At 52.3% G+C, this 26,201-nt stretch overlaps 8 protein-coding genes across 8 annotated transcripts; 5 read left to right on the top strand and 3 right to left on the bottom strand.

The window, feature by feature from the left end:
* Positions 1-539: 539 nt before the first annotated feature.
* On the top strand, positions 540-4,083 carry BROUX77_000294 (uncharacterized protein; the record flags this gene model as incomplete). Its single annotated transcript, XM_073747533.1, has 4 exons — positions 540-1,866; positions 1,927-2,155; positions 2,209-2,322; positions 2,379-4,083. The coding sequence occupies 4 exons, from the start codon at positions 540-542 to the stop codon at positions 4,081-4,083; spliced, it is 3,375 nt and encodes a 1,124-aa protein (XP_073608531.1).
* Positions 4,084-4,492: 409 nt separating this feature from the next.
* Positions 4,493-4,843, bottom strand: BROUX77_000293 (uncharacterized protein; the record flags this gene model as incomplete). The annotated part of the gene is made up of 2 exons (XM_073747522.1): positions 4,493-4,539; positions 4,762-4,843. 2 exons carry the CDS (start codon positions 4,841-4,843, stop codon positions 4,493-4,495), a joined length of 129 nt encoding a protein of 42 aa, XP_073608530.1.
* A 3,097-nt stretch (positions 4,844-7,940) lies between these two features.
* Positions 7,941-9,465, top strand: BROUX77_000292 (uncharacterized protein; the record flags this gene model as incomplete). Its single annotated transcript, XM_073747511.1, has 2 exons — positions 7,941-8,346; positions 8,414-9,465. The coding sequence occupies 2 exons, from the start codon at positions 7,941-7,943 to the stop codon at positions 9,463-9,465; spliced, it is 1,458 nt and encodes a 485-aa protein (XP_073608529.1).
* Positions 9,466-9,684: 219 nt separating this feature from the next.
* On the bottom strand, positions 9,685-11,278 carry BROUX77_000291 (uncharacterized protein; the record flags this gene model as incomplete). Its single annotated transcript, XM_073747500.1, has 3 exons — positions 9,685-9,883; positions 9,954-10,738; positions 10,811-11,278. 3 exons carry the CDS (start codon positions 11,276-11,278, stop codon positions 9,685-9,687), a joined length of 1,452 nt encoding a protein of 483 aa, XP_073608528.1.
* Positions 11,279-12,106: 828 nt separating this feature from the next.
* On the top strand, positions 12,107-13,507 carry BROUX77_000290 (uncharacterized protein; the record flags this gene model as incomplete). Its single annotated transcript, XM_073747489.1, has 1 exon — positions 12,107-13,507. The coding sequence occupies one exon, from the start codon at positions 12,107-12,109 to the stop codon at positions 13,505-13,507; it is 1,401 nt and encodes a 466-aa protein (XP_073608527.1).
* Positions 13,508-13,849: 342 nt separating this feature from the next.
* Positions 13,850-15,837, bottom strand: BROUX77_000289 (uncharacterized protein; the record flags this gene model as incomplete). The annotated part of the gene is made up of 2 exons (XM_073747477.1): positions 13,850-15,720; positions 15,828-15,837. 2 exons carry the CDS (start codon positions 15,835-15,837, stop codon positions 13,850-13,852), a joined length of 1,881 nt encoding a protein of 626 aa, XP_073608526.1.
* Positions 15,838-17,347: 1,510 nt separating this feature from the next.
* BROUX77_000288 (uncharacterized protein) lies at positions 17,348-19,456 on the top strand (the record flags this gene model as incomplete). The annotated part of the gene is made up of 5 exons (XM_073747466.1): positions 17,348-17,522; positions 17,589-18,316; positions 18,370-18,719; positions 18,803-19,241; positions 19,325-19,456. 5 exons carry the CDS (start codon positions 17,348-17,350, stop codon positions 19,454-19,456), a joined length of 1,824 nt encoding a protein of 607 aa, XP_073608525.1.
* A 4,712-nt stretch (positions 19,457-24,168) lies between these two features.
* BROUX77_000287 (uncharacterized protein) lies at positions 24,169-26,201 on the top strand (the record flags this gene model as incomplete). Its single annotated transcript, XM_073747455.1, has 2 exons — positions 24,169-24,224; positions 24,308-26,201. 2 exons carry the CDS (start codon positions 24,169-24,171, stop codon positions 26,199-26,201), a joined length of 1,950 nt encoding a protein of 649 aa, XP_073608524.1.

Genomic DNA, 26,201 nt, shown 5'->3' with positions numbered 1-26,201 from the left:
AACATAATATAGTTATGGGAGCTTCAGGAGCTTAAGTGGAGCCGGGGCAGCTATGTCAAAGGAGTACAAGGATGCTTTGTCATGAGTGCAGCTCTAGTTTTAGTAAGAGCCGACATGGAGACGTAGAGGGACCTTGTGGTGATGCCGGTAACTTCCACGGGGTAGAATAGCCTCATCGCATAGTTGCAAGACTGCGTATCTCGCGACTGCTTAAATAGTGCGGTAAAATAGACACATACGTAAGGTTCTTTCAATTCAGCCATGCCAAGCATGCTGAGGTCGGATGGTAACTACCGAATACGGACGCACAACCGCGCCCTCAAACTCCGTGAAGTCTCGGAATGAAGATGTTGTCCAGTTTTCATTTCCCCGCTTTGTCGTAGCACCTTGAGTCACTGGCGGCATTTCTTAATAGACGCTGTCATGAACGGGCTCTTCGAGGGCATGATAGCCCGTAATCCAGATATTGTCAATGGTCTGGATATTGAACCGGTAAAACAATTGCTAACAAACACTTTGTCAACCCTATTCTAACGAAGATGCTCTGTCAGGATACCGCTCCATTAGCTCACGACGATGTTTCTCCCGGCTTCACTTTCCGAAAGGCTGCAAACGTCGCGGGAAAGTTTGGAGATCGGCCCGGCAAACGTCCGCCCATCTTGTTTGATGCCGGTGTTCCAAAACATACGGATGTTTTTCCTGCAACCACTTCTGTCAGACCCACTGTGGACAACACCCCTAAGCAGTCATCTGGAGCTACTGAGTCTGTTCACTCGAGCAAGAACCAAGGTCAACAGTCGAGTAGAACAACGGACAAGTCTTCCAACGAGGGCAACGCCAATCCTGACCCGCCATTTTGTATCGAGAAACCAAATGATATGCTGGCCAGTGGAGAAGAAAGAGCCCAAGGCATTCGCTTCCCGTTCCCCGATACTGGCAAGCGGGTTTCTCGGCCAGTAGAAAGTCTCCTCCCCGAACGCAAATCTGCTGAGAAAGCCCCTAGACTGCCTGCTATGTCTCCCGCTTTCGTCGTACCATCCACTGACACTCAGAAGATTGATGACTCCAGGCTCGCGTACAGTCGCCAATCTCCATCTATTGTGGGCGATCTTGAGACGACGCCAATCTGCAAACCTAAACTACTACCAGGTTCAAAATCTCGCAAGGCTATTGACTCGAGGTATACATCAAAGCCTAAACGTTATGTAGGTGCTTCTGCCACAACACGGAAGGAAAACCTAGTATCTTCCTCGAGTTTCATGCCTCGGCCATCTTCTCGTGCGTCTAATATTTCTCGCCGTCGTCTGAATATCCCTCAAAACTGGTTCTCCAAGTCGGATGATGAAAAACAGCTTCAGAATGTTGCCTCGACACTCAATGCCTGGGCCGAGCACAACAATCATCAGCGTACAAAGTTTAACGAGATGATTAATGGCTTTGAAAAAAAGATCCATGACCTCGAGCGGGAATTGGGAAACGCACTTGCTATTATGAAAGACAATGAAGATCAAATTGCCGATCTTGAAGCTGAGAAAAAGTTCATTGAGGAGCACAACAATGACTTGGAGAAGAGGCTCGAAGAGATGGAGGAAAAGGTGCAGAAGCAAAATGCCCTTATCAATGACGCTGAGCAAGACTCCAAGGTGATGATGGAACATTTAGCACAGGTTCTTGACCACATGGGCATCAAGGATGATACAGCTGATGTTCCTGAAAGGTTTACACGCATAACTGAAGCCTTTGACGATTGTAGCAACCATCTTGCTGAGCATCAAATCACTTTAGCCAAAGTCGAAAGGGCCCAAGAAGTACAAACCCAAGCTTTGGAGCAAAAGGAAAAAGACTTGGAAGCCCTCAAGAGGCAATGTAGGTTTATTCACCAATCTCTCACGCATGATGAATCAGGACTAACAAGAGAAACTATAGATGAAACTCGGGCCAAGGAGCTCTGTGATGAGATCAAAGATAAAGACAATCAACTTCTTTCACGCGAAGCCAAAATTTCTCAGCTTATGCAAAAGGTCGAGGATGACCAGTCCCTCAAGGAACATAACGAGAATCTCAATGTCCGTATGGGAGACATCTTGAATCACTTGACTCTAGTCTTGGAGAAGGTAGACTCAGGAAATACGAGCCATGGTGAAATAACTGACACGTGAGTTCTAACATTTACGGCTGCTTCTGGCCCAGACTAATGACGTGTTCCAGACTCAACTCTATTCTCATATCGGTAAAAGATCGAAGCACCGAGCTACAGCGCGATGCCCTTCTTCAAGAGTATCTCGAAAAGTTCAAAGATGTGTGTAAGCGCACCGAAGACGAGTAAGTTGCTCCACTTTGGCCAAGTATAAGCGGAGTTATAGCCTAACAAACTATAGTATCCTGGCCTCTTTGTCTGATACCGTGTCACAAACCACTGGCAATCGTCAAGTCCAGACTGAGCAACACCTACAAAGCTTCTTGCAGGATCAGATCAGTAATATAACACAGCTAATCAAGGAGCACGAGGCTCGTTTGAGCGAGACCATGACCCAAACACGCACCGAAGAGAAGCTTACGGAACATCTGAAAGATCTTCAAAATGCTCTGGCTGAAGTACAGGACGCTCGTCATGCAACCGAGAAAGAACTTGTGGCTAAATCATACCACCTAGAGAACGCCCTAGAAAAGGCTGGAGAGGCAGCTCAGCTGAAGACCGAAAACGATGCTTTGCGCAAGGCCCATGATCATCTACGTGCACAGAAGGAGAGTTTTGCAGAAGAGAAGAACAGGAGCATCGAGGCCCTCCAACATCAGCTGATGGAATGTCTGTCAAGTCAAGGCCGGCTTGAGCAAAACCTTCGTGAGCGTGAACAAGCATATTCTGATCTTCAGGCTGCTTTGACTGCCCAGGAGAACAAGATTGCAGCCGCTGAAAAGTCCCTTGCACAAGCAGAAAGTATTCGGGATGGTGTATCGGTCAACTACTCTACTCAAGAGTCTGTGATCGGCTCAGAGGAGATTGTCAAATTACGCCGAGAACTCATAGACTCAAATCAGCGTGTTATTAACCTCAAACAGAAACTGAAGAAGTATGAGGCTGTTCTTCAAGAGGCATATGATAATCTTCGGGAGTGGGAAAACCACAGTAAGTCGTTCATCAGTTTACAGGAAGGCTTGAATAACGTGGGGGTTTCCAGTGTTGGCGCCATATGTTCACGCCTGGAAGCTTTCTGGAAAGTCAAGTCTGCCGCAACGGCCGAACAGTCAGGCTGTTCAAAGCCTCAGGAAGAAGTCAGGCAAACGGTTGAGTCGGCACATTCTCTTCCTGCTGCCGAGTTTGATTTTGATATCCATGACGAAATGTTCCCGGATATTGACATCCAGGATATTCTGGACTCAATGGACCATATGCAAAGCTCCAAGTCATCTGAGAAAAGCGTCGAGAGTACTACGGAAATCAATAGCTCAAGTGAGCAAAGAATCCAACAAGACGTGCGTGATGATGAAGAGATCGCCCAACTCCGCCGAATCATCATCAAAAGCCCCGGTGAAATGAAGCCCCCCACCGCACCGACTATCGAAGAGGAAAAAGTGGCCCGCCGAATGGCTGCAGCTCCAACCTCGATTTTAAAACTGCGGTCTTCCGACTCGATGGGACTTGGTGCTCCACATGGCATCATCTGCAGCGACTCAGAAGTGCTAATTGACGCAGGTGGCGATCGCCAGACTCAACTAAGGGACTCGTGTCGGGGTCTCTACAGTCGGCCTGTTATCAGCTCCACACCAGCCAATTATGGCTCCTCTGTTTCTGTGTCGGCACTTGCTGCGGCCTCTGCCTCGGCCTCGGCTGCGGCTTCTGGTGTTTCAACGACGGATGAAATCCGCCAGTCCCTAACAGTTTCCAAGGGTGTTTTCGCCAGCTCCTCAGCAGCAAACATGAACAGAGGTGGCAAGAGAATTAGAGAAGAGCAAGAAGACGGTGCGGCCAAGAACACCAAAAGCGAGCATATCTCGTCTCCGGGAACTATGTGGGGTACCAAATCAAACTACTTTCGAAGCATGCTAGGCTCGCGAAGCCTGTCCTGCAAAACATCAAAGTAACGGCACTGGTAGCACTGAAGACATTTGCCCAGAAAAGGAATCACAAGGTTCCAAACTGCCTACACTCGAGTTGCAGCAATCATGTGGACGAGGAACAAAAAAGAAATGATTGATTTTATTTGTACTGGTACAGAACTGAGAGCACGGTTTATGCTCGTCAATGATGAATAAATAATGGGCATTCCCGCTTGCAACTTTCCTTCCACAGGGCGCGATAAATGCGTAGATTGTTGTACAGCTCAGCTTGAGGAGAGAAGCGGATGAAGATAGAGGGGGAGGAGATGAAGCAATGTTTATGTGGGCGTGAAAAAGAAAACTGGGTGATGAAGAGGTCGTAGAAGTATGCCGGATATCACACTCGGGGAGATGGAAGGGACGGCATGGGATGAGTGGCAGGCGATTGTAGAGTCTATTTTATCCTCTTCTTGGACTCTAGGAACAGAACATGTTTACGCACTATGTTGATGAGGAGGCCTGTTAGCAATTGGGAAAGCAAATAGATTTGGCCTTGAGGCAGTCCACAGCGCAGCTCGAGCAATAGCACAGAAGCGCGCAGACGGGCTTTAAAGTGTGTGGTGAGAACAACTCGCCAGGAACCAGTCCACCGCCAGGACAATCACCAATTGCGATACACTCCCCCAAGCAAAGGGTCAAGTGAAGGAAAGAAGAGCTACGTACCAATCGGGTCGTACTTCATCATGCTCATGGGCCGCGCAAGACGCGGCCGGGTGAAGGTGTAGAAGAAGCCGGTCATGGCCATGGAGACCAGCCGTACGGGGATGATACGGGCTTTGACTGTTTAATGCGGAGCGAGGGTTAGCTGTCTGTTAAAGCCGGCAGATGTGGTCTGGGTGGGGGGCGTGCGGCGCGCAGACGGTAGCGTGTATTTGCGCGATGCCGAAAGATATGGCCCCGGCGCTGCAGCCGGGCGGATGGCGAGGCGGACTAAGCTCGGCGCGCCTCGGTGGACGACCGGGGGAACAGTGGTACAAGGGGTCTAGAATGAAGAAATACCTTTCTTAGCCATCTTAACACAGAGAAGCCCGAGGCAGACAAAGACGGGGGTGTGCGTGTCGAGCGGGTGGGCGTTGGGGCGATGGCGGGAACGGGTCCGGGGAAGAAGTTTGCGGGTCGATGGGTTGAAGTTGCGGCGGGTGAATATCGGGTGAATAGGTATTGTAGGGTCTCAGATTGACAGCTAGGGTTGGAGAATTCAGGGATCTTGAAGCTAGCTACGATAAGATAAGAGTTTTTTTTTTTTTTTTTTTTTTGGTTGCACAACTCCTTCGTGAGGTTCAACGACGACGAACTATTAGTCAGGCTCTTTGTTGAACTTGAGATTTGGGTTCTTAAGAAGACAGGCTACGAGATCAGACAGGAAGAAGGATCGTATGTTTGTAGTCCTAAAAGGGAGTGAGACGGGAAGCAAAGTCCGCACGAGCGCTTGGAGGCCAACGAAGAAAAAAAAAAAAAAAGCAGATCCGCCCAGAACCACGGAGGGGAAGATTCACGTAACTATAGTTAACTATATACATGGAGATATGCGATGGTAGGACTAGAGATAGGCGTAACAAAAACCCTGTTAGCTCGCCTCGTGCTGAGAAGTACGCTAGATAAAGGACAGGAAAAAAAAAGTTTGATACTGGCCCTGAGATAGTAGAGATAGACGATAATAAAAAGAAAAGAAGCAGTAACAAGGTTTTCCTCGCATTCTCTCTGTCTTGTTGTCTCCTGTTCCCCGTCTTCCATCTCTCGCTCTTCTTCTTCCTCTTCTTCTTCTCTGCAAAGGGCAGGACCAGGCGCCGAGTTTTTGTCGCGTTTTTGTGTGTGTGTGTGTCACTTTTCGCCTGTTTTTTTTTTTTTTTTTTTTTTCCGGTCTCTCCCCGCCGTCTTCTTTTCCTCTTCGTCTTGTCTATTTTACTCTGGCCATTTTGTTTTTTTTTTCTGCTGGATACTTCTCCGCGATACCAAAGAGACGGGCCACCTCATTTCCTTTTTTGCTCTCGATTTCTCGCCTCTCTTCTTTCTTTCTTTATCCTCCTTTTGCGCCTCGGCCAATCTCCTTCACAAAATGAACTTCTCCGGCGCGGCGAGACGGCAGTCCACCAGACTGACCTCGCTGACTAAAAGCTGTACGTTGAATGGCAAATAGCAAAAGAAAGAAGCAGAAACTCCATTCTTTGCTGCTATTTTTTCCCCAGTCTTTTTTGTTCATGTTCGTTTATTCAATTCCTTTTTAGGCTTCTGGCGGATTCCCAGAGCAAAACGAGAAGCCCAGCTCGTCAATATATGACTGTCGCTGGAGCATCCAACCCTAAGATCTGGCAGGAGGAGTCATCTGCTAGTCTAACCCTTGTCTCTGCCTCTGCCCCTGCCCCTCTGCCCCTCTCTATCCATCCCTCATTTCTGCATGGCCTGACATATCGCCATCAACTTCCCTGCCGTCTTTTTTTTCTGACTGGTCCTTCGACGCAACTGCATGGATAGACGCCGAAGTCGGTGCCATAGCCAGGATTGCCGCCCACAGACTTGCATGATGCTACAGACTCCAAGACCTTAGCTGAGCACCAGGGCCCCCCTATAGCATATAGTTAGCTTACAGGGAGCTTTTTTTTTGTACCCTTGGAGCCCTTTCTCCAACTGGCCGGTGCTGGAGGCCACACTCGCCCAGATGCACCGCACCGCACCGCACCGCGCATGGGCGCAGAACGCAACAAAGCAGGGCAAGAAATCAGATCACCCCGGCATGAAATGCGAACAAGCTTAACAAGCGTTGGCCGTCACAAGGGCAGCCTGCAGCTTGAATACTACCACCTAGTTATACGTACAAGTATAGCTTTGTAGCTTGGAGCAAGGAGACATCCTAGCATCGCAAAAGTGCGGGGGAGGGGGAATTAGAGCTCTAGTAACGGTCGGCCGGATCCTGCACAGCAAAGAGACGGGCGAGGCTTGCTGGTGCTCAGGTGCTCTGGTGTTCTGCCGTTGTTGTTTCGACAACCTCCACACCAAGACCTTCTTGTAACTATTCAATACAAACCACGTAGCCCGCCTCAACAGGGCAGAGCTCCCCGGCAGCGCCAACCAGCAGCTTCTTGACTCAGAAGCCCCGCTATGCCTCGCCTCGCCAACTTGTCACTCGTCCCTCATCGATGACTCCTGTTGTCTTGGCCTTTGACGGGCCTTGTCAATCAAGCCTAGCCCTATACGGTCGTCAATGTGCTTCCTCTGCGGCACCTCGAAGGAACAGGGCCCATTTTGCTGAGACAGAAAACACATGGCAGTTGCCCAGATTGTGCCCACGATTAGACGAGACAAAGTTGTCTGGCCCACGGTAATTGCTCTTTCTGTGTGCGTGTGAAGCTTCAAATTTTGGGGGAGGCTCTTGACCTCGATTTACCTCGGCCGTTTCCTTTTTTTTTTCTAGACTATTCTTTCTCTTCTAGCCTCTTCTTGACAGGCTGAGCCTCCTGCCTGTTTTCCAACGTTGCCCGTCTTGTTGCACCTTCCCCACCAATCACCATTGCTCCCGCTCCTTCCCCTCGCCGCATTCTGCTGCTGCTGTCGAAAATTCCTGCTGCATTCTATATCCACCCCACCAAATTTGGATATGCCTCCTCAGCTCGATGCGCATATAAACTTCCGTTACTTCTCGGCTTTCCCGCCTGTTCAGTTTAGCTTGCTCTCTCTCTCTCTCTTTTTCTCCCCTCCTTTCTACTGTGACCTTCTGTTACACAATCGCTCTTCCATTTCTCCTCCGTGTCTTGAACCTTGGCTTACACTCCGCGATAATCGCCCCCTCCGCCCCTTTATTTCTAGACCTCACTCCCCAGGCCCGTTCCCCGGCCCTCACTAGAACAATGGCCTCCAAGACGCCCAGACTCACACACGACAACATCAACCAGCGGATCGTCGCTGCCAAGTACGCCGTCAGAGGCGAGCTGGCCGTCAAGTCCGAGGTCTACCGCCAGAAGCTGGCCAGCGGCGACGCCGCCGACCTGCCCTTTGACCAGGTCATCTCGGCCAACATCGGCAACCCGCAGCAGCTGGACCAAAAGCCCATCACCTTCTTCCGCCAGGTTGCCAGTCTTCTGGAGAACCCGCAGCTGCTGAAGAATGAGGATGTCCTGATCAACCACCTCGGCTACCAGACTGACGTCATTGCCCGCGCCAAGACCCTGCTGAGCGCCGTCCAGAGCGTCGGAGCGTACAGCGCGAGTACCGGCGCGCCGGCCATCAGAGCCAGCGTTGCGCGTTTCCTCGAGGGTAAGTCCAAGTCCACCTGTCTGGTCCCTTTGATTGCTCCATGCCGGCTGCTAACCCTCGGTCCCAGAGCGCGACGGCTTCCCCGCCGATCCCAACCACATCTACATGTCGGCCGGCGCCTCGTCTGGCGTCAACACCCTGCTGAACATTATCTGCGCGTCCAAGAACTCGGGCGTGCTGGTGCCCATCCCGCAGTACCCGCTGTACACGGCGTCGCTGTCCGTGCTGGACGGCAAGTGCGTGCCGTACCTGCTCGACGAGCAAAAGGCCTGGGGCACCGACCTGGCCGTGATCAAGGAGGCCTACGCCAAGTCTGTCGCCGAGGGCATTGACACGCGCGCCATCGTCGTCATCAACCCGGGCAACCCGACGGGCGCGTCGCTGTCGGCCGCCGACATCCGCAACGTCATTGACTTTGCCGCGCAGGAGCGCCTGGTGATTATCGCCGACGAGGTCTACCAGACCAACGTGTTTGTCGGCAAGTTCCACAGCTTCAAGCAGGTGCTCAGCCAGATGAAGCAGGAGAAGCCCGGCTTCTACGACCACGTCGAGCTGGCCTCGCTGCATTCCATCTCCAAGGGCATGGTCGGCGAGTGCGGCCACCGCGGCGGCTACTTTGAGCTGGTCGGCTTTGACGCTGCCGTCGAGGCCGAGATCTACAAGTTTGTCTCCATCATGCTGTGCGCCCCCGTCATCGGCCAGTGCCTCGTCGAGCTGATGGTCAACCCGCCGCGCGCCGGCGAGCCCTCGCACGCCCTGTACAAGAAGGAGTACGACTCCATCTTCCACGGCCTGCGCGAGCGCGCCACCGCCTTGCACGCTGCCTTTTCCCAGATGGAGGGCGTCGAGTGCGGCGAGCCCCAGGGCTCCATGTACCTGTTCCCTACCATCACCATCCCCCAAAAGGCTATTGACGCTGCTGCCAAGGAGGGCCGCCAGGCTGATGAGTTCTACGCCATGCGCCTGCTCGATGCTACCGGCATCTGTGTCGTGGCTGGCTCTGGATTTGGCCAGAAGCCCAACACCTTCCACTTCCGCACTACCTTCCTGGCTCCCGGTACTGAGTGGGTGAGCCGAATCGTCAAGTTCCACAAGGAGTTCATGAACGAGTTCCGGTGAGCAAGCCAATAATGGCTGAGGAGAAGGAAAGAAAGAGGACAAAAAGAATAAGAAACTAATGCCATATAGCGGCGCACCGCTTCAATATACTCCCCCCCGTGCCATCTCGGTTACGAGACCCTATGCGTGATCAAGAAGCAAAAAAAACAAGACTTGTAATTCATGTGCTACGTCTGTATTTGGAAAAACAATAATGCCGTCATCTCCCCTCCTCGCCGTCTACGCCCGCTCCGAGCCTCTTAGTCTCACGGCTTGGCCGTACTTCTGCAGCTTCGTGATCAGATGGTCGCCCTGACGCACCACATCCTGGTACTGCTTGTTCTTGGTGTCGGGCCGGTTGGTTTCAATGATGCCCTTGCCGTTGACACGGTCAATTGTGCAAGGGATGCGACCGGCTGCGATGAACTTGGCCAGATCACTAGGGTATAGGGTTAGCAAACATGCACTGAAAAAAAATGAGAGGGAACAAGAGGGGAGGATGTTCTTACCGGTCAAGGAACTCAACCGTGACGCCAAAGTCGTGGGCCATGGTCTCCAGACCAACCACGCGGTAGCTCTGGAGAAGCTGCTGGTACGCCCGTAGACGCATCTCCCGGATGAACCAGTTTTTGTGCTCGAGCAGGTAGCGGTCCTGGTTGAGGAACTGCTCTTCGACCTGGGCCAGAGACTGGAAAAAGGCCTTGTAGTTGCCCGTGTATAGCGCGCTGACAAGCGTGGCCAGTGCCGAGAAGTCAGTCGTGGTCTCAGTCTCAATCTCGTCGCCGCTCGTCAGAGTCGCGAGGTTCACGACGCCACGCTTCGCCACAGAGGTGTCGGTAGCGCCGCCAGCCTTCTCGTCCAGGGATAGTGCCATGAGCCGGTCCTCGCCGTCGCCCATCACGGCCTTGACCTGGGGCGCATCAACAACCTTGGACTTGAAGTCAACACGCTTCAGCGACACGGCGCCTGCAAGCACCGAGTACGTGACCAGCGAGCTGTAAGAGCAGAGCTCGTAGCTGGTAAAGGTCTCTAGACTGTCGAGCAGGTAGGGCGCAGCCAGGTTGTGGGACCGCACGGTAAGGAGATGTATGCCCTCGTAGGCCTTTAGACGATTGCGGCGGTCCCAATCGCCTCCCGATTCGACGAGTGTTTTTGCGCGTTCAACGTGCTTTTTTACCAGGGCCTTGTCGCCGAAGAACATGCCCATGCGTATTATGGCCAGTACGATGTCGATCTTGGTGCCGAGCATTCCCGTCTTTTCAATGACTTCTTCGTAGGCAGCGATAGCACGGTCCTAAATAAAAGAGATTATTGCTGTTAGCTTTTGGATAGCATCCCTGGGGCATATAAGTATGCTATTGCCTACCTTGTCGCCGACACGGGCCCAGAACTCGGCACGCTTGCCACGGGCAGCCACAATCTCAATATCGCCAGCCTTCTCAACAGCCTCGTCCTCTTCGTTCTTGTAGCCCTCGAGCTCGGCGTCGTTCTCGCTCTTGAGTTTGTTGTACAGAGATTCGTCCCAGGGCAGGAAGCCTGCCGCGGTCGAGCTCTTGCCGGCAATCATGCCCAGCAGGCTTGACTTGCGGGCCAGCGAGGGCTTGCCGGCTGCGGAGCCGACCAGGGCGTCATCAGCCGCGGCGTGCAGGGCACCCTCGGTGGGATGTGCCAGGTAGCGGTAGAGAGGGGCCATTTTGTGCTCTGCAATGGCGTCCTGGACGGCCTTGGCCGAGGCCTGCTGGGTGGTGCGGGAGGCATACGAGTTGGTGAGGTTGAAGATGTGCTGGCTGAGGGTGAGCTGCGGCCATTGGGCGTACTGAGCTTCGGAGCTCATTTTGGCGGTGATGGTGGTGGTTGGCGGAGTGTTGGGCGGAAGATGTGGCCGAAGTCGTGGCTGGCTGGCTGGTGATGTTGAGGACAGACCAGACGGGAAGACGGAACAGACCAAGCTCTAGGCGGTGGGAGCTTATGGGGAAGAAAGCTGAGTAAGCGGGCGACGTCGTGGTAGTTGCGCACTGCAGTCGAAGACGATACGGAAAATAAGAAGGAACAGGTTCGGTAAGTAGTAGCTGCGACAGAGCAGTTGGAAGCAGGCCGGAACGATGATGCTTCTGGGGCAGGAGGGGAGGTTGTTTCCCTGGTGGGAGCTAGCTATGGCATGGCCCGTGCACGGCAAGGCTGCAGCCCGCACACGCAAAACGCCAGAAAGCGGCTGCAGCCTTGGTCCTGGAGTGATGGGCATGGGACGCACGCTGGAGCCCCACAAAAGCCTGGTGTAAGCCGAGCCTGCGTCTGGTCGTGCTGCTGGACGGTTTCTAGATTGCTGGAAATGCTGCATACATAAAGGCGCATAACTAGTCAGTTCTTTATGTTCATTGTATGTATTGCGAAAGAGGCACTTGCCGTTCTACTGCTCCATATCCGCGCAATGTAGTGCTTCGCTGCTGCCCCCTTCCCTCTTCCGCTTCACCGCTTTCGTCACTGCCGGTGTCCAGAACTGACCGCCTTTGCACCAAACAGGTTATTGCCACTCAACAATGAATATGTCGCGCCTGCTTTGACCGAAGCTAATCTTCACCGATAAAAAAACCTTGCTCAGCTCTGCCGTCTTATAAAACACCGCAACCCTCGTGCACGCCGCTCCGCTCCATTATTTACGACCATGGCATCTTCACGCGAACCAAGTCCCGTGGCTCTGAAGCGCAAGCGCTCAGAATCGCCGTTGTCCGCCACCGCCGATGATCTCCCGCAGCCATACAACGCCAAGGCACTGCAGCCAGCCAAGAAGCGCGCGCTGTCGCCGTCCGAGCAGCCACGCAAGCAGAAGCGCCCGCAGACGCGGTCGCGCATCACTCCGGCCGAGCGCGAAGCCATCCGCCTGCGCCAGCAGAACCGGGAGCGCGAACGCGAACGCGACCGCGACCGCTCCTTTTCCGAAAACAACAATCAGAATCACTCGCAGGGCCGCAGCGGCATCAACGACGTCGTGCGCCAGCACTACAACAGCGTGCCTGAGCGCGGCCGCGACTGGCGCAAGACCGACTCGAAAATCAAGGGCCTGCGCTCCTTCAACAACTGGGTCAAGAGCTGCATCATCCAAAAGTTCTCGCCCAACGAGGACTGGCAGCCTGGCAGCCGCGCCGACCCGCTGCTCGTACTGGATATTGGCTGCGGCAAGGGCGGCGATCTGGGCAAGTGGCAGCAGGCCCCGCAGCCGCTCGATCTCTACGTCGGGCTAGATCCAGCAGAAGTCAGCATCAGCCAGGCCCGTGACCGCCTGCGCACCATGCAGAGCAGAGGCCGTCGCGGCCGCCAGTTCGACGGCCGCTTCATGGTCAAGGACTGCTTTGGCGAGTCACTCGAGGACATCGAGGTCGTGCGCCAGGTGGGTTTCAACCAGCCTCCCGGATCGCCACGTGGTTTCGACGTCGTTAGCATGATGTTCTGCATGCACTATGCCTTTGAGTCGGAAGCCAAGGCGCGGCAAATGCTCAAGAACGTCGCCGGCGCGCTGAAGAAGGGTGGCCGTTTCCTCGGCTGTATCCCCAACTCGGATATCCTCAGCGATCGCGTGCGCCAGTTCAACGCTAAAGCTGCCGCAAAGCCCGCCGCTGTAGACAAGCCGGAGCCAGAGATTGACGAGGAGGGCCAGGTCGAAGAGGGTGAGGCTGGTGAAGATGGTGAAGTGGCCGAGGAAAAGACAGCAGAGTGGGGCAACTCCATCTACCGCATCCGTTTCGCGTCCAAGACGCCCGAAGACGGCATCTTTCGCCCAGCCTTTGGCTGGAAGTACAACTTTTTCCTGGACGAGGCTGTCGAAGAGGTCCCCGAGTACGTTGTTCCATGGGAGGCATTCCGTGCGCTGGCCGAGGACTACAACCTGGAGCTCCAGTACCACAAGACCTTTGAGGATGTCTGGAATTCGGAAAAGGACGACCAGACCCTCGGACCTTTGAGTGAGCGCATGGGTGTACGGAACCGGGGCAGCGGAGAGTTGCAGATGTCGGTGGATGAGATGGAAGCATCACATGTGTACATTGCGTTTTGCTTCTACAAAGTCTAAAGCCTGGTGCTATTGTTTTGTCTTTCTTTAACTCTTTGCAGGCGTTACTTTTTCTGCAATTCCAATAAATCTGCTTCAAGAATGGTACCCTTGGTGCACGTCTTCATGGCGAGTCGATGCTATAGTCATGGCTAAATGCTAGAGAATGGTATATTATAAACTGGTCATTTTCAGTACAAGGTTATAACAAACGCAAATGATCATCGGGTATCGTATCGTGGTCAGAGACATGTAAAGAATAAGAGGAAGCAAAACAATGATTTATGTACAAGAGAATAAGGGAAGAAGAAAAAAAGACCAAACGAGAACCATGAGATACGGCTCATCTAAAAGACAAACAGCTCACGCCGGGTTGGTCGAACGCTTCCATATGATGCCTGCCGCCACGGCTGCACATGCCGTCGCCCCAAGAGCTAGATACAGACTGCTTAGATCGGGCGGCGGCTCCTCGCTCTTGGGGAACCCGGAGCTAGGATTAGTCGCAGTCTCGGCCAGCGTCACAAACAGCTCGTTGATGTTGTTCCATGTGACGCTGACATGCAGTGGTGCACTCATGTCCAGACTGGCTGTGTACTCGTCGGGTTGGAGCTCCGAGCGCTGCATTGTCTTGTCCTTGTCGGCTTTAAGAGCCGAGTAAACAGCTGGAAGCTCGTCGAGCTGCGGGTACTTGGCGCGTAGCTCGACAATGTGTGCAAAAGAATCAGGATCCGACGAGTCATACGCATAGCAAATCAAGTCACAGGCATCAAGCTTGCTTGGGTTATCAAGAATGGCTGGCTCAAGCTCACCCAGCTCTTCGAGGATCAGGTAGCATTGCTTACCCCCGTGAAGCTCGACGCTATTTACAGCGCGGCGGGGCTTGATGGTGGGGTGGTAGAGTTCATCGTGCGGTCTACTAAGAAAGGCGTCTAGAAGCGACGATTTGCCTGAGCCCGGTGCTCCCAGCACGTAGCACATGACTACGTTGCGCTCAACACGACCTGGCCTCCGCCGTCTCTTGCGGGACTTGGTAATCTTGAGGGCCGCCGTGATTGGGTCTTTGGGGTCTGCAGGCTCATAACCGAGGTATGCAAGATACTCTAATGTAGTTTTGGGCTCAATGAATGTGGTCATGCTCCACAGAGCAAGCCAGCCCTGGAGAGTAATGTTGCCAGATTCGTTGCGCACAGTGGACGCGAGGGCCGTGTCAATCCATGACTCAGGAAGTCCAGGTGTTGGCATAAACAAGGCTTCCAACTCGGTGTCATTCAGGCCACCATCGGTATCCTTGTCAAAGAGCAAGAAGCGATCGACAAAGAAGCTGTAGCCCGAGGGACTCAGCTCAACAGACGAGTTCTCCGGGACCTCGAACTTTGGGCGGATGAAGCTATCAGAAAGACTTAGGCTGTCTGTGTAGTGGTAGCTGCGAAGGATAACCCAAATAGTTTCATGGCGGCCTTTTTCAGCGTACATTTTGTTCAGCTGTAACCAGCCGCGCAAGTCGATGCCCTTTTCCAAGTCTGCATCTGGCACTAGTTTACTTATAGTGAGTTTGATATTGAGGAGGTCATCGTTAGAAAGTTCCTTTTCAAAGCATTTATCTTGCAAGTGGTTCATTTCAGTATCGTTGAGGTAGCCATCTTGGTCTCTGTCACAGAGATAGAAAATGCGAGTCAGGGCACTCGCACATGTCGGCTTCAGTTCACCCTCCTTGTAATCAAATAGAGGCGCAATTGGGTGGGTGACGGCTTTTTGGCACAGGAAGAAAACCTCGTTGACATTGTGGTGTTCCTTGGCGCTAGTTCGAATGCAGGAGTCGATCTCACGGAACTCAGTCATGACAGGAAGCATTTCGTCCTCCACAACCTGCTGTGTGTTGGTGGAGGGGGACTGGTCCGACTTGTTTGCGCACAACACCACCGGGACATTGACACCCAGAGAGCGGAAGTAGGGCATCCAGAACAGCGCTACACGCTCGTAGCTATAGTGATCCGAGTATATGAGCAGAATGACATTGCTCTTGCGGATCTCTTTGCGGAGGCTCGTTCGGTCCTGGGGTCTGGCCGATGTATCCACGATGGTAGTGGTGACCTTGTCAGGAGTGCCAATGTTCGGTGGCAAGGTTATTATTGGCAGAACCGGCTGGATCTTGTTGGATACAAAAACGTCTTTGACCAGGGAGGCAATGAGACTCGACTTTCCGGTGCCCTCATCGCCGCATACACATATGCGTACTAGAACAGCTAATGGTTAGAGCAAGACCTAGGGAGAGGGTAGACAAGACCCCGGCTGAGTATCACGCTACAGCGATAATATTCACGAGCCAGCCAGACACACTTACCTGCGGCCATGGTAGATGTTGGCCTTTTATGACAGGCTGGAGCAGGCAAAGGGCGAAGTGCAAAAGGTATTAGGCCATGTCAACAAGGACAGCTGCTGGATGATGGGTCCGTAGAACCGAGACCAACAAGAAGGAAAGGCTAGTGGCGAAAGCTTCGGGGCAATTCTGGACAAGCTCTAGGTGCTGACGACGGGCTTATAAAATTATACAGGCACAAGTAGAGAACTCGTGATTGAGAGAGTGTGGAGAGCGGGCCTAGCTAGAGGTCTGGAAGCGGATGACTAATCAGTGTCTAACCCTAAAGGGCTATTAGCAGCCAGCATGTCCCAAGATTCAGACGATGACGTCTACAGACAGCAGCCGCGCCTGCAGCTCCGTCGACCAGCTCCCGTTAGATGGAGGAGCCTGTGTCGCAGTCTTGACGCGTTGAAGCGACGCCAACCCTCCTTGCTGCGTATTTATTCGTAGATATCACAGGGCGTGTTTCCAGGCTTAAAAGCCTCATCTCACCGGGCCGGCGTTTTGGACACCTCAGCAGGTTTCCACTCGCGCAACCACCTTAGTAACTACCACTTTTGCCCAGGGCCTCTAGAAGTGGGTAGAATCATCAAGGCTGTCCCCTCTTTAGCGGTGGCGCTTTTCTCCTCCTGCATCTTCCACATCACGAAAATTCTATCAGCCACATTATCCCAGTTCCAGCATCGTTATCCCGTCCATCGTCCATTCCTGGTCGGTAACCCTTATTATCCGCTTATTCGAGCTGCTGTTAGCGTTGTGCTTGGAGGAGCTGAGCTGCTTACGCATCCCACGTTCGCTACTATTCAGCACACAGCAACCAAGCCGAGCGCTACCACTGGTTCCACGACCAACCTGAGCCCGGATCCCGGAAGCCGAGTTAACCACGTTCTCGGCCAGCACCTCGTTGGACGCGAGACTCTCGGCGCCGCTGTCTCCAAGCACGTGTAGTGGCACAGGAATAAATACTGCTCCGACTCCGCCTGTTTAAGCAGCCAATCTTGGCCCCAGTCAGCTCTGATTTCCCTCTCACTCTCACCCTCATCCTCATCCTCATCAACCACCGTCATACCTCACTCATAATGTTGTAAGTTGACTTGGACATTCCTCTCTCTCCCATGCACGCACACACACACGTACTCTCTCTCTCGCGTTCTTTCGGGACGCTTGGTCACGTCTCCATTTTGCCTCCCGAAAATGGCACTGCCTGTAGCCTGCTGCGTGTTATTGGCTGGAGCTTTGTACTCCAATGAATGCGTGCTCCCGCAAGCCCAGTCGCATGTTTTCCGATGCCATCTTTTGCAGCGGGCGCATGATCGTATCACTGGATGAGTAAAGCCCACGCGACATATGCAGTCGTGCGTACAGTTACATACATGGTTCCAAACACAAGCTGCGGCTCGGCTGTAGTTGATCGTGACAAGTACCACAGGCGCGCGCATCTATTTCTACACACTTGATCTTTGTTTCTTTTTCCCTTCTACTTCTCTCCCCATCTGCCCAACATGGAGAATTGGGGAATGATGCGGAACTACTGGGTAGAAACTGACATGTATTCCCGCAGTGTTCTACCTCCACCTCCCAAGTATACCAGCGCCAACCCTCCGCCGCCGCTTATCGAGACAACAAATACGCTGTCAACACCCACCGGCCCAAAGTGTCAGTTTCTTGTTGGCGAAGGTAGGTCCATCTTGTCCATTCCACAGAGGCATGTCCTTTAGCACTGTTCCTAACTCGCCGCTTTAGGCACCTATGTTTTGTCCGAAGAAATTCGGTTAGCGGTCCCGCCTCCGCATCCTAGCGAAGTGGTCCCTCCCAATCCAAACCCACTTGCGACTACCAAGAAGCCGCTCACCTCTGGCACCAGGATATCTCTGGTCAGCTTCGATGACAGCGCTGGCCCTTCAAACTTCTACAAAAGCTCCTCAGCCACCACATCTTCTCTTGATCGCCAGTCAACTAGCACCCAAGAGAATGTTGCCGACAACAGCCAGACACTGAATGAAGCCATTGGAACCTTGAACATTGATGATGACAATGATAACTCGCTGAGTGATGCCATTCCCCCTGCCGCCCCCGTTTTTGGTGAGGGCAACGCGTTTCTTGTGCCAGCTTCCAATACCAAGGACAACAAGCGCAAGAAGCCAAAGACTAATCTGACTAAGAGCAACTCGTCTTTCATTTCGCGCGCTGTTTGTCATGACATGTTCTCCAGGAGAGTAGCAGAACATGCGACTGATGGCATATATGCCTTTTTGAACTGCAACCGGTCTGTTCAGTGGTTGGATCTCTCCTCACCAACCAGAGCTGAATACCTAACTAAGATCCTTCTCACCAAGGCACACTGCCTCTGCCATGACGTCAATCAAGTTACCAGAAGCCCTTCCCATGTTGACGTCATCATGGGCTTTAACACGGGCGATATTATTTGGTGGGAGCCAATCACCCAGCGCTACAGCCGAATCAATAAGAATGTAAGTTACCATCATTACAGCAAGTAGGGCAGTCTTCTAACTCCCAGCTATAGGGTATCATCAATCCCCACCCAGTCCAATTCGTCAAGTGGCTCCCAGGCTCGGAAAATCTGTTCCTCGCTGGCCACACAGACGGGTCTCTCATTGTCTATGACAAGGAAAAGGAGGATGCCCCCTTTAACAGCGACGAGGAGCCATCGATCGTTGGTCAGGACATTGGCAAGCGGCGGGCCCGATTCAAGATCGAAAAATCGGTCACATCCAAGAACCAAAAGACCAATCCTGTCTCGTGGTGGCGCCTATACAAGACCATCAAGCAGTTTGCCTTTTCACCAGACAACCGCTATCTAGCAATTGTCACCAAGAGTCTCGCCTTCAGGTTAATCGATTTCTTGGAAGAAAAGTAAGCCCAGCAAAAGTCTCCCTTCACCAACCCTGCCATGGCCCCGACTATTTTACATAAACCTAACATCTACCCGTGCATAGACAAGAGGAAATGTTCGACTCCTACTTTGGTGACTTCACCTGCATTTGCTGGTCTCCCGACGGCAAATACATCGTGACCGGCAGCCAAGATGACTTGATGACGATCTGGTCTGTTGCTGATCGATGTGCTGTTGCCTGGTGCAAGGGGCACAAATCATGGCCCACTGCTGTCGCATTTGACCCTTGGAGATGTGACGACCGCAACTACCGATTTGGCAGTGTTGGCGAGGATTGCCGGCTTTGCCTTTGGGACTTTAACGCCGGCATGCTGCTAAGACCAAGGGGCCCCATGGCTCATCGTGGGTCTGTTGCATCCAAGGCACCTCCACCAACAAGCTCGTCTACCCAGGACACAGAACACGACCTCGAGCACGAAAACGGCACATATGAGCACGGTCCAGCAAGTCAACTTGTCATGCCACAGCTAATTGCAGTTTGTGTAAGTAGTACCTAGAAGACCCGGATAGTGCCAGATTTACGATGAGGCCCGTGAACTAACTATTTCTTATGTGTTGGCTTTAGTCACACCAGGCAGACACTACAATTCTCACGGGAGTCGCCTTCACCAAGGATGCCATCATTACGACTAGCAAGGTGGGCAGCATCAGGACTTGGACTCGTCCACGTTCAGATGCTTCCCAGTCTCAGCAATAAGCCTCTGACTGTATGAATGGCCTCTTTATAGGTTGTTGTTGTTATTGAAGAGCGGAGATTCCCAAACTAGAAAGCCTGAATGGTCGTGGACAAGTTCCATATGATGGAACCAGCGCTTGATCCTGTATCTTTGGGATAGTCTCTGCCTCGCTTGGCATCTGTTCTAGCGGTCCGGTCAATTGTTCATTCCTATTAGGTCGGTTGCATACATAGTTATATTAACATAGCACTGTTATCTCCTACATTTACACCCCTTTCCTTCCAATTTTGTGCTTGGCGTCTAGTCTAGTCTAGACTCTGTATCAGCTGTCTGGGATGAGTTGGCCATAGCTTTGCCATGCTCTGCAAGGCTGCAATGCTACACGGAACGGCAGTCTGCAAGAACAGGTATGTATGTACATGTATATTCCTGTACGGATATGCATAAATAGTTGTGAGTACTTTGAGGCTCTGGCCCTGGGACTCCAGACCAGACTGACTTGATGCCAGCTTAGTTCACCATACTGCCTAGCACGTGATACGTGGGATAGGCAAGCGTGGGGGCCTGCATGTCCTACGGCGGGTAAAGAGCTCGGTTTCTTCCGGGCGAATCATAAGGGTGGGTTCAGAAGCATGGGATGGATAGTTCATGTTGATTCAGGGACGGGGTTTAGAAGGTGTTCTCATGCTGGGATGTATGGTGAAGAAGGGGGGGAGGGGGGAGTATATGAAGAAACGATGGACTGAGAATGTTCATGTGCTTGTTTAGGTTTGAAGCATGTGCAAGTAAATACATACAAGCAGAATACATCTAGTGGTGGTGACTATCAAGAAAAGTTGGATCACGCCAACAGGGTTGCTGTCCGCCCGTAGACCTCCTGGCTTTCTTATCGGGGGTGGATGGTATGAGGCTCAAGTGCGAGGGATGGGAACAAAGACAGCCGGAGAAGGGTAAAGGTAGATCAAGGGTGACATGCAGAGGAAAAAAGGTCCGAATAGTGCATACAGACATAGTGTTTGTATGTACACCGATCAAAAGCTGCTGCTGTTGATGTACGTACTGTACTTGTCTGCATGTTTATGTACTCAAGTACCTGCATGAGAAGGGGTGGGGGGAGTTCGGCTGTTCTACTCATGGGTATGGGTGACGGGGTGTGTATGCAGAGCGGATCAAGTAGACAGAACGGATGTGCCTGTTCTGGCAAGCCGACGTCTTGCAAATACTACTGCTACTACATCTGGGTAATATTCCACCATACAGCAGAGGCATGGTGCGATTGTGATTGTGATTGGAAGCAGCAGAAAGACGAGGGGGACGGGAGGGCGTTAAGCGACAAGGGAAGTAAGACAGCGCAGCCAGCGGCGAGATGGAATAGGAAAAAAAAAAGAGCTATCTGCAGGCGCTTACTATTGCCTAGACGAGTATATAATCGGAACTATCTTGAGCCATGCCACATAAGTGCACAACCTATCTATACTCACATGTTATACTACAGCCTGAGTTCTTATTCAGCGGGCAGCGAGCTGCGGTATGCTGCATCGGGGCATCGAGGGCCAGGCGAGCTTGATTAGCGCACGTGTGTGTGTATGAGGGCAGGATAAGTTGGATAGTCATAGCGAGGGATGGTATGGGTGCGGATTGTATATCCTCTCTAGTTATGGCCTGCTAGACGCCCGTGCCTAGACACGACTTGTACGAGTACGGGCTGGCTTGTGTGTGGCGGAAGAGCAAGTTCCAAAAGCCGGGCTTGGTTCTTGGTGGCCTGTATATTTCCGCGCTGGCTTTTGCAGTGTGTGCGTGTTGTTGGGCGAGTCTGGGCTTGGGGGGAAGAGAGAGAGTGGGGGTACAGTAGGGCTTGGTTGTCGGAGAGAGGTAGTGAATAGAGTGGCTACAGATGCATATATCACATTTATGTGGCACGAGGTAAGGGCGTATGGGTGGCCGTGATGAGTGATGAATAGTGATATATGCATGCACATCAGGATTAGTATAACTAGTGTGTTAGGTGTAGGTAGCTAGCTACTTTTGACACTTGTGACAAAAGCAATGTTTTCGCTCGCTGACAGCAGAGCCTCACTTTTCCCTGTCTCTCTTCAAAAACACGAGCGTGCCAAAAATAGAAGCCCAAGTGGCTGGCGATTTTTGAGCCGCATTTTTGAGCACGAGCAGGGCCGATATCGTTGCGGACGAGCCCAGAGAGGTTGAGAGCCAGAGTGACTCTTTCTTGGGAAGCTCTGATGCTGGTATTAGGTATTATGGTGCTGCCTGTTTGGGGCTTAGTGTTTTCTAGTTGGTAGAGAGAAGGCGGTGAGGGGAGGGCCAGGCCAGGGACTCCACCTGGTGATAAGAGGGGGAAGAGGGGGCGGTTGTTATCAGAGAAAGAGGCACACTGGTCCAGAAGCCAATCTACCTGAATACAATGGTTCAGTTATACAAGCCATGTAGTAACCAAGTATAGCTAGCTCGTTATGTCAGAGCCAGGCCAGCCAGCCCGCGCTTGGACGTGGTTTGTTGCGGCTCTGTCATAAGTCGAAGCACAAGGATATCCGTACATGGAGGCTCTCTAGAAAAACAGAAACACTGCCTCTGGAACGGCGGCATCTCCTTTCTAGGAAGTGCCGACCCCCACTCTGTCTTGTCTGTCTCTTTGCTAATAGTTGGGCGTCAGCTCCCTGTGGGCTGTCAATATCGGATGATAAGACTCGAGAAGTGTTGTTGTTGCCCGATATGGAAGACTCAAAGACTCGAGTTCCTCTTATTGCGCAGACCCTAACCCTTAAGGTACACATCTAGCCGACAACGGTGCGACCGAGCCAGGGCGATGGCGGTATAAGCTATCAGAATTCCAAGACATTCTAGCACAAGTCAGCCTCTTTACTAGTAGTTAGCTACACTAGGCTCAAGTTCCAAAGGGGTTCCGTCAGAGATCGGACAAATGCGCGGCAGAGAATACGGGCCTATTTGAGGAATCGGAAAGAGACGGACTGAGAGGCACTTGTTGCACTCGAGGTAGCTGGACATGGACATAAACCATGTAGATAGATAGTCCGCTAGCTATAAAGTTTTCAGGGTCCTGGACACGTAGTACATACATGTTCAAGTATGACCCCCACCTTGGCTTTTCGTCCGTGCAGGAAAAAAAAAAAAAAAAAAAAGAGGCAAAAAGCACTGATGAGATCCGTACCTACGTGGACACTTGCATTACATATGAGGCCGCGCTGTGATGCGCACTTACACATGAAAAACCCGGCAGGCCGCTAACGCAAAACTTGAGCGGCAAGCCTCGAGACGAGGCGTTGGTGGCTCTTATCAGCCCGATTTTCGGCATGACGTTGGCCTGGGTGGAGGCTGGACCAGGGGTGGGATTGATGAACTCTCAGATTGATACAACCAAGTATGTACATACATAGCATAGTTACTGCCAGTGCTACTTGGACATGCGCGGGGAGGCAGTCTCTTTCTTTGCAGCTGGGCCTCGCACATCTCTCGGCGTTCCATTTGGAGTCTGGAGTGCAGTTGAAACAAGCAAAAGAAAAGCAGGGCGAGGCTTGCATCTGGAGGAACATGCAGCCTGCATCAAACACGATAGACGTGGTGTGATATTCAACTGACTACATGAAATATCACGAGCGCAAAGACCATGTTGTCTGTGTTTTTCTTTTTTCTTTCTGCGTGGTATGGAGTAACGAGGCCAGACCAGACCGCCCACGCCTCTGTTTTCTTTTTATATTCTTATTATTGTTTCCGTTTTGTTTCGTGCGGCTGGCTCTTCTGGGAAACAGAGTTTCTTTTGCGCCACAGACCACGGGGACAGGTAGGATTTGTCTGATTGGAGGCCAGGGTTCTGTCTGCGATTTGGAGTCGTGATGATGGACGGGAGGGGGGTACGTAGCACAAGTCCAAGTCCAAGTCCAAGTCCAAGCAGACATATGTTTGTACATGTGTATATGCCACAGACCCAATATCGAAAAGAGGGCGTGGGCTTATCTCATCCGCCGCCATCGCAAGATTTTTTTTTTCTTGAATCGCCTCCTCCTGATCCTGCACCGCGGCTCTAGTCTGCTTTTATGTCTCTTTTTGTTTTTTTTTTCTTGCGCATACAACAGCCTAAGACCGGCCTTTGCCATCGACATCATCCCTGCAACAAGCCCCCCCCCCCCAAAGTGCCGAGCGTGAAGAAGGCCAAGTCAAGACGTAAAAGAAAAGCTTAAATCTGGCGCTACTTATCGAGCCTGGACGAAAACCAAAGCTCCAATCGCAGCCGTCAAGATCGACACACGCCCTGTTAGTAGAAAATAAAAAAACCCCCGTTCTTTTTTTTTTTTTTTGCCTTTGCTACGCTGCTCCTCCTAAAGCAGTTTTCTAGAGCATTTTTCTAGGGTAACTTCCTTTTCTCTTTTAATACTGCCGCCTGCCCTTTTCCTCATCCTTCGTTCTTGCTCTCGACCTTTTTTATTTTATTTTTAATCTTCTCTCCTTCTCACCATCATCCAGCAACTCTCACCATCCAGATCCGAGACTTGCTGCCTCCCACAATATTCTTTTTCGGCCGCTTTTTCTTTGCTGCCAATACATATTCATCGCCAGCTTCGACCTTTCGAGCTCTCCGCCTTTTCCGTTGTTGCGCATGGCTTAGAACACCCACCGATCACGCTTCAGACGACGTCTTTTATCCTTATCCCACCGCTACCAATCATCATTAAAGAGACTCATCAAGTCTATCATCGACGCCATGAGACTCAAGCCGTTCTCTTCCAAGAAGAGCACCGTGACACTATTTCAGATCAGGTGCGTTGAGATCCCCCCCCCTCTACCTTGCTTGTTGTACCACCAGCTAACCGAGCGGAAAAATTCTGTCCCCCTCCCTGCAGACTCGACAATGACTTCATAGTATTTCGCGGCAGCGAGGACGAGTCTTCTGGCCAGGTCCTCAAGGGCCACCTTGTTTTGTGTCTCTCGGCTCCGCTCAGAGTCGATGACATTCACCTAGACCTTGTCGGCCTCATTCGCTTTTCGTGGATCGACCCCAAGTCCGGCGCTGGTAGTGTCGGTGGTACTCAGAGGGTCGATCGCACCATCAGTCTGCTGAACCACAGATTTCCCTCCTTTGTTGGCGGCAAAGGCAAGAATATTACACTCGAGGCCGGAAACTACGAATGGCCCTTCGAGTATATGCTACCCGGAAACACGGCCGAGACCATCGAGTGCGTGCCCGAAGCCTCGCTCACCTACAAACTCTCTGCCACCTGTGTGCGCAACAAGCTGGTTGCCTCTGATGTCCACACCCAAAAGCGCTTCCGCGTAATTCGCACCCTCGACCCTACTGCTCTCGAATTCCACCACGCTATGAGTGTCGAGAACATTTGGCCAAACAAGGTCGAATATTCGCTGTCTATTCCGCAAAAGGCCGTGCCACTTGGCTCTCATGTCGGCCTGGAAATGCGCTTCACTCCGCTTCTAAAGGGTCTTGATATTGGCGACATTACAGCCAAGCTGATTGAGATTCGCGAATGCTCTATTTCTACCTCTGCCACACCCAGCGGACGGAAAGATCACAGAATAGAGCGGTGTACGGAAACCTGGAAGTTCCCCGTCACCCAAGAAGCTCACTGGCGCGATACTATTGAAGGCTGTGGCCAAGAGGGCTGGTACATTGAAAAGAGATTGCCCCTCCCCAAAAAGCTTCGTCAGTGTGTACAGGATCTCCACCACCATGGCATCAAGATCAGACACAAGATCAAGCTTACTGTCTCGCTCAAGAACCCCGACGGACATCTTTCGGAGCTTCGTGCCACGCTTCCCATCTCAATCTTTATTTCGCCTAGCCTTCCCATGAACGAGCAAGGCGATCTCGTCAACCAATCCGACAGCGCTACTGACAACATTGAAGACGAAATCAATGCTAATGCTGCCCCTCCTGGCTACGGGGACCACATCCTTGATCAGATTTACGAAGATGCTGATAACACTACCACTGTCACCACTCCTGTCGCCCAGAGCGGTGTGAGCAGCCCTCAGCTTTACAGCCAGTCTCGTATTGGTTCCAGCGAGGATCTTCGCAGCATTTTCCAAAGTGGCGCTGCGAGCGTCGGAGCCAGCCCTCCAATCACTGTGGTTGCCCCCCCGCAAGCTGCTACTCAAAGCCAGCCCCAGACCCCAGCTACTACCCGCCACGGCGTCTTGGCTGCCGCCCTGACTACGCGTCTGCAAGAAGTGTCTCTGGCTAACCGCCGCAACACATCCAGTTCTTCTCTGGCCTCTCTTGCTGCGGCTGCTGGCATCCACACTTCCCGTTCGCACAACCACGCTAAGAGCCATAGCAATGCCCACAGCAATGCGCATAGTACTGATGGCGATCCGGCGTCTGGTTGTCAGACTCCCGACTTTGACCCCGAGCTGGCTATGCTGAGCCAGGTGCCTAGCTACGAAACGGCAGTCAAGACCCCTGCCCGGTCCTTTTCATACACGGGCGGCATGGTGCTTCCCGACTACCAGACTGTCCTCAGCGCGCCGTCAACACCGACTGCCGAGCTGCAGTATGAATCGCTGTTCACGATTCCCGAGTCTTCTGGTCGCCTCCATGCTAGTATGCCTGGCAGCCGCACGGCATCCAACCATCCGTCTCGAACAACCTCATTTACTCAGCTGCATACGCTACATCTCAGAAACCACTCGTACTCGGGCTCTCAGATGCCACCGCGTACGCAGTCATCCAATGCTCTTTCAATGCTTGGCCGCCGGCGCCATCAGGACAACCACAGTTAA

The sequence above is a fragment of the Berkeleyomyces rouxiae genome, assembly GCF_048999995.1.
Source record: "Berkeleyomyces rouxiae strain 22BRR77 chromosome Unknown BrBRR77_ptg000001l, whole genome shotgun sequence".
Lineage (NCBI taxonomy): Eukaryota > Fungi > Ascomycota > Sordariomycetes > Microascales > Ceratocystidaceae > Berkeleyomyces > Berkeleyomyces rouxiae.
Note: the sequence above shows the minus strand (reverse complement) of the source record. Positions and strands in the feature narration are given on the sequence as shown.